Raw genomic sequence first — 6,666 nt, 5'->3', positions numbered from 1 at the left:
AGAATGAAAGAATGGAATTTTCCTAAAGTCTTATAGACTCTCAAAGAAAAGTAAAGGCGTCCCCCTACCGTTCCTTAAGACCCTACTAGACCTGTTCTTGTGTGATGAGACCAACGAACCTAATGCTCTGATACCAAGTTTGTCACGACCCAAATCCGGGCCGCGACTGGCACCCACACTTACCCTCCTATGTGAGCGAACCAACCAATCTAAACCTTAACATTTCAATATAAACAGAAAGTAATGCGGAAGACTTAACTCATTAAATAAAGACCAATTCATTAACTTCTAAAATTCAACATCTATTATTCCCCAAAATCTGGAAGTCATCATCACAAGAACATCTACGATCAAATGACTAAACTAAGAGTATTCTAAAAGCTAAAAATACGTAAGAAGCTAGTCCATGCCGGAAGTTCAAGGCATCAAGACTTGAAGAAGAAGACCCAGTCCAAGCTAGAAGCATTAGCTCACCCTGAATATCCGGTATGACGAAGACTGGCTAGAATCACTGCTGAGTTGAAGATGACGGAACGTTTGCTGCACTCCACAAATAACCAGAAGAAAACATAAAAGTAGGGGTCAGTACAAACCACGGGTACTGAGTAGATATTATCGGTCAACTCAAATAGAGAACAGTATATATCAAGTAATATCATAAATCAACTATAAAACTCAACATGTAGCAACTACAGGTACTATAATCATCAATAAGTACCATCAAGTTCATCCATGAGGGCTCAAGCCTCAATACCATACTCATTTGGGAATTAAGTTCATTAGATTGAATATATTATCATCTTTCAAGATTCATTATCTTTCTTCCTCTTGTGTCGGTACGTGACACTCCGATCCCCTACTACTATGTGTCGGTACGTGACACTCCGATCCCCTAATTCTACTCCGATCCCCTAATTCTACGTGTCGGTTCGTGACACCCGATCCCCTATATGTGTCGGTACGTGACACTCCGATCCCCTATATGTGTCGGTACGTGACACTCCGATCCCCTAATTCTACGTGTTGGTTCGTGACACCCGTCCTACTAATACTATGTGTCGGAACGTGACACTCCGATCCACTAATACTATGTGTCGGAACGTGACACTCCGATCCACTAATACTATGTGTCGGAACGTGACACTCCGATCCCCTATATGTGTCGGTACGTGACACTCCGATCCCCTAATTCTACGTGTCGGTTCGTGACACCCGTCCCACTAATACTATGTGTCGGAACGTGACACTCCGATCCACTAATACTATGTGTCGGAACGTGACACTCCGATCCACTAATACTATGTGTCGGAACGTGACACTCCGATCCACTAATATCATTCTGTAAATCATCAAGCCTTCTCTATACCAAGGCATCATCAATCCATTACTTTAATTCATCAAGCCTTCTTCTATACCAAGGCATCATCATTAATAATGTATATTAAAGTTTCTTTTCAAAATTTGGGATTCAATATTTTCATCATGCTTATCTTATCACCATCACATAATCATATTCATGCAAACATACAATTAAGCATATAGTAGGGTTTACAATACTACCAATACATATCATTCTGTATTAAGAGTTTACTATGAAAGCTTGAAAACCATAACCTACCTCCACCGAAGAATTGAAATCAAGCAAGTTAATCCTCAAAGCTTGGTGCTTTCCTCTTCTTTCGATCAACTTTCTCTCTCTTTCTCTTGTTCTTTCTATTTTCTTTATTCAAACCCTCTTTCTTTTACCCTAATTAGTATATAATTAAGAATAAAAGATGACAATAATACCCCACTAATTAACTTAAGGTTACCTCTTTTAACCCCCAAGAATTTGAGTTATTAATATAAACCCACGAACTTTATAATTAAGGCAAGAATAGTCAAAAACGTTCCTTAAAACTTAACCAGAAATCCGACTCCAACTGGGATTACGCAAGCTGTGACGGGCCGTCGCATAGTTCAGAAACTTGATTTTTGGGTGAATGGCCTGTGACGGTCCGTCCTGCCACTCCGTTACGAAGTTCAGAGAGTCGATTTTCAGTACCCAATTTCAGATTTTCTAAGTGTTTTGAAACGAGACCCTGCGACGGTCCGTCGTGCCCATGACGGTCCGTCGTGCCCATGACGGTCCGTCGTGGAGTCCGTCGCCTCAGCCTGTTTTTTCAGAAATAAAATCTGCTGCTCAAAACGACTAAACAGGTCGTTACAAAGGAAAGAATCAATCAAATATAAAAAAATATGATATTTTTCTTTTAGGAAAAGTAAAAACATTTATGGTAATATTTTAATTTTTTTTTAGGAGAAAATACACTTCAAATAAGATTTAAAAAATCAGAAGAAAACTCAAACAGTATTCTTTTCGATTGCGTATCATTTATAGAATTCAACTTAATGTATATATGGAGAGGAAAAGTATTTTATATCCAAAACTCAAATTTGATATTTTTGTCAATATTTTTAAAATTTTATATACTTCTTTCTCAATGCCTTTGGCATATAATAAACACTGCCTTAGCCAAGAAATGAAGGAATAAAATGTTATACAATAATTTACGTGGTAGGTATTGTGTAACTAAGTCATCAATAATTGATGATATATTCTCAATAAATCTAACAAAAAAAATAAATTAAAAGGTATTTTTTTGTCTAGTAAAAAGTGGGGGAAATTCAGAAAATGACATAGCACGTTTTTATTTATGTTTTCAAAGTCTTTCTCAATGCATTAGATATACACTGAATTAGCTATAATGACAAGAAAAAAACAATATAAAATGAAATTTAAATAGATTTACTAGAAAACATAGAGATGTTGTGGTCCCTATCTATGAAATATTTTTATTGATGAATTATTTTGAAGTAATAAGACGGATTTAAGAGTTAAATGTTATAAATTTTAAATTTATGATAATGGATTTAAATAATAATAAATGAGTTTTAAATTTTAATTTAAGCATATATACTTAATGAACTTAAAAATACAGTTATGATAAATCAAATGAATTTAGTTTTGGGTAAAAAATTGAATAAATCAGGTAAATTATTGAGATGAAACCACGTGTTCATCCGTTAATTTTAAAAAACGATAAGGGATAAGGTATATACAAACCTTAAAGTATACCATAGGACATTAGTATATCATTTATGATTATTCAAAGATATATTTACCATTTTTTCGCTAAAAAAAAGATAAACAACATCATTCTTATTCTTTTTACAACACTAATAATTTTGATTATTCATCAAGGTGGTGCTTGAGAAAAGAAAAACAAAAGGAGAAAAAGAAAAGGATATTTTCTTATATTAAAAAAAACTATGGTTCCTATAAAATATTTTTATTCACTAGTCATTTTGTCAGTATATACGGAACATACAAAAACGTGGTTTATAATTATAAATAGTTGATATTGATATATTATTTTTAATTATTAGACCTTTCAACTATGCATATATTTACACATACTCTTATGTTTACAATATTCGCTAGTAGATATTCAAATGTACAATTTCTTTTTGCTTCAAAAATAAATGTACTTGTTTTAGTAAGAATCATGTCTATTAAAAAAAAAAAAAATATATATATATATATATATATAATGTGTAGTTTATTATTTTCTCTAGCCTTATTTTAATATTAAAAAATATATTATATAATGCAATTCTTTTCATGTTAAGTTTTCATAATTTGTGATCTCAAAAGCTAATTTTTACTTGAGATGGAGAGCGTAGTTGATATCTTTATAACAATTATTTTATCTAATGACAAATTATCATAAGAAATATTTATAATAATAATTTCATTGCTAATTTTTTATATTTTTATTAAGGAAACATAAAGAAAAAACTAAAGAAAGAGATGATACCAAACGTAAAATTGCTATGGTCCCCTAATGTCATTTTCTTATTTATTAGTTATTTTGTCAGTATATAAAACACATAAAAGAATGTGTTATAATTATATATATTTTTTATATTGATATATTGCTCCTAATTATTCTGTCTTTCAATTTATTTAGTTGCGTGTGAATTCAATATATCAACAATACATCTACTCTTTAGATATCTCTGATGTTTTATTATATAATTGACAAAATTATTTCTTCTTTCGTTTTTTTTATAATAAATTAGTAAGAGAAATTTCTTTTAAACCAAAAAAAGAAGAGGAATTTGGGTAAAAAAAAGTGATATTTTTATATATACAAATACAAGGACTATAATAGAGCAGCACACAAATTTAATGATTAACATTTGAGTGAAAAATATTTTGACTTTATGAATTATATTCTGAGATTTTTTGATACCAATCGAAATTGGAGTTATTTTGATTAACATTTGAGTGAAAAATATTTTGACTTTATGAATTATATTCTGAGATTTTTTGATACCAATCGAAATTGGAGTTATTTTGTTAACTTTGTAAGGAAATGGAAAAAGGATAAATATATCTCTATTTTATACGAGTAATTTTATCCTTCATATGAAAAATTTCAACTCATATCTCTATCTTTAGTTAAATGATTCAAATATATAATTATTGGCTAACACTCCCAATTCCCTTTTGGAGATTTTATTCTCCTTTTCGAAAAAAAATAACTAAATCAACTTAATTTCTCTATTTTTTTTTGTTCATCCATATTCGTTGATAAATTGGAATAATTTTTGAAAATGATAAATACTTCAATGACATTGATTTTCTTCACGGAGACACGTTTGAAAGTGATAAATACTCTTGTATTCGTTGACACATCTGCAAATTAGAAGTATTTGATGATTTGTATTTTTAATATTTTATACGTACTTGCTAATTTATCTTTTTACTTTTTAAAATTTGTGTCAAGTCAAAATAAAATAAACAAATTGAAACATATCAATTAAAGCACAATATGTAAAAAGATTTAATTAGGGAGATTACATTTAATATTTAATCAAGTCACACTTATTTATTCCATTATGTATTGTAAGAGTACATGCATGGGTACATTATAATTAATGAACAGACATGAACCCTAATTATTTTTTGACATGTGGCTACTTAATTACTTCATTAATTAACCAATCACAGGCATTGATACAGCAACATCCAAGATGTTTACAGCAATACGAACTCGAAAACACTTAAAATCAGCTGTGCCTGGAGAACCAATCAATCCTATCCGAACATCAGTTATGAATGGATTTTCCTTTTCAATTATTCCCTTAGCATATTGTGCTGGTACACCAATAAGTTCTGGCCACATTCGTTTTCCTACATATACACATAATTAATTAATTATAAATAGAGAGAATAATATACTCTATAAGTGTTATAATAATAGCAGATATCGAGTTGAATTATGATGTTTATTTTTAAAAAAATGAAAATAGCGGAAGAAATTTTAAGGTGGAGAATCTAATCGTTATCAATAATGTAATATTTTAGGTAATTAACCAATTGAATTAATAAAATTTTCAAAAATTAAATAATTTACATCTTGTTTGGCCAAATCTTTAAAAAGTTAGCAATGAGTTCTTATTTTTAAAAAAGTATATTCTAAAGATTTGAAGTGTTTGGTCAAGCATTTAAGAGAAAAAAAACAAGTGTTTTTAATAGTAGAAAAAACTGTTTTATGAGAAGCTAAAAAAAAAGAAAATTCCTTTAAAAGCACTTTACCTTTGCACATCAAGTTAGATTCATATTCCTTTAGAAGTTCGATGACTTCTGGTCCACCAATTTCTTTTCGTGCCATGAGAGTCTCAAAGGCTGTAAAAAAAAAAATTCAATAGCGATTAGTGTATTTCTCATTTCAAGTTAGATTACCAGAAAATTATGATGCCTAAAAATCTCTGGCACAAGCAAAGGGTAGAGGGAGATTCATTTGAACTGTGACAGAGCCAACATTTTCAGTAAGTCAATATATATATTTTCATTAAGAGAGTCAACATTTTCACTAAATAATGTAATTTTTCAGTAAAAGGATATCAATTAACAATTCACTCTTTCAAACCTGCTTTGCCGGTTAGTCACATTATATTTATAAGATCAATTTTTTTTTAATGTATATATAGTATAAAGTAAATCCTTTGTGAAATTCCCCACCCCCTCCTCCCACACTCAAGCCCCATGTCGCAAAAGCAATATAAATTCTTTACAACTCTAATAATATTTTTGCAATATGATTATATATAGAGAGAGAGAAAGAGAGGTACTAACAAGTTGCAAGAAGAAAGAAAACAATAATGTGAGCAAACTTTGACTCCATTTTGTTTTAGTTGTAATGTAAAGAGTAGAAAGAATTGAGTGAATTTGTATAAGTTGTATCACATTAATTTATAGGCAGAGGTTGCCTTCATTGTAGTGAGGTACTACATACTAGTAATGTCTAACAACCACACGTTTAACAATTTGAAGATAAAGAAAAAATTATTATGTTTTGATATTTTTAAAAAAATATTTAATATGAAAAATGAGGGGAGACAGTGAAAATTAAATTTACGTATAGTGTAATAGGGGACACATCATACACATTGATGCCAATAATCGGTATATTATGAAATAGATAAGGATGAAACGGGAGATTTGATATTATAGTCGTTTATAATTTCTCTTACTTATATAGGGTTTTTTAATTTAATTTAGAGGAAATTGCAAAATAACATAGAAGATCTATAAATATATAAAATGCATGTTGG

At 29.9% G+C, this 6,666-nt stretch overlaps 1 protein-coding gene across 1 annotated transcript; it reads right to left on the bottom strand.

Moving 5' to 3' along the window:
• Window positions 1–4,910: 4,910 nt before the first annotated feature.
• LOC101246961 (wound-induced proteinase inhibitor 1) lies at window positions 4,911–6,344 on the bottom strand. Its single transcript, XM_004247606.5, has 3 exons — window positions 6,188–6,344; window positions 5,648–5,737; window positions 4,911–5,242 (listed from the first exon to the last, which is right to left on the bottom strand). The coding sequence occupies exons 1-3, from the start codon at window positions 6,234–6,236 to the stop codon at window positions 5,046–5,048; spliced, it is 336 nt and encodes a 111-aa protein (XP_004247654.1). The 5' UTR covers window positions 6,237–6,344; the 3' UTR covers window positions 4,911–5,045.
• Window positions 6,345–6,666: the final 322 nt, after the last annotated feature.

The sequence above is a fragment of the Solanum lycopersicum genome, chromosome 9, assembly GCF_036512215.1.
Source record: "Solanum lycopersicum chromosome 9, SLM_r2.1".
NCBI lineage: Eukaryota > Viridiplantae > Streptophyta > Magnoliopsida > Solanales > Solanaceae > Solanum > Solanum lycopersicum.
The sequence above is the reverse complement of the archived record's forward strand: the minus strand, read 5'-3'. Positions and strand labels throughout refer to the sequence as shown.

Bases quoted from the DNA above. Each gene is read 5' to 3' on its own strand.
- LOC101246961 (XM_004247606.5), bottom strand. From the start codon at position 6,236: ATGGAGTCAAAGTTTGCTCACATTATTGTTTTCTTTCTTCTTGCAACT. The intron at 5,738-6,187 runs GTTAGTACCTCT...TTTTTTTTACAG, and splicing joins TTTCTTTCTTCTTGCAACTT to CCTTTGAGACTCTCATGGCA. The intron at 5,243-5,647 runs GTAAAGTGCTTT...GTGTATATGTAG, and splicing joins ATCTAACTTGATGTGCAAAG to GAAAACGAATGTGGCCAGAA.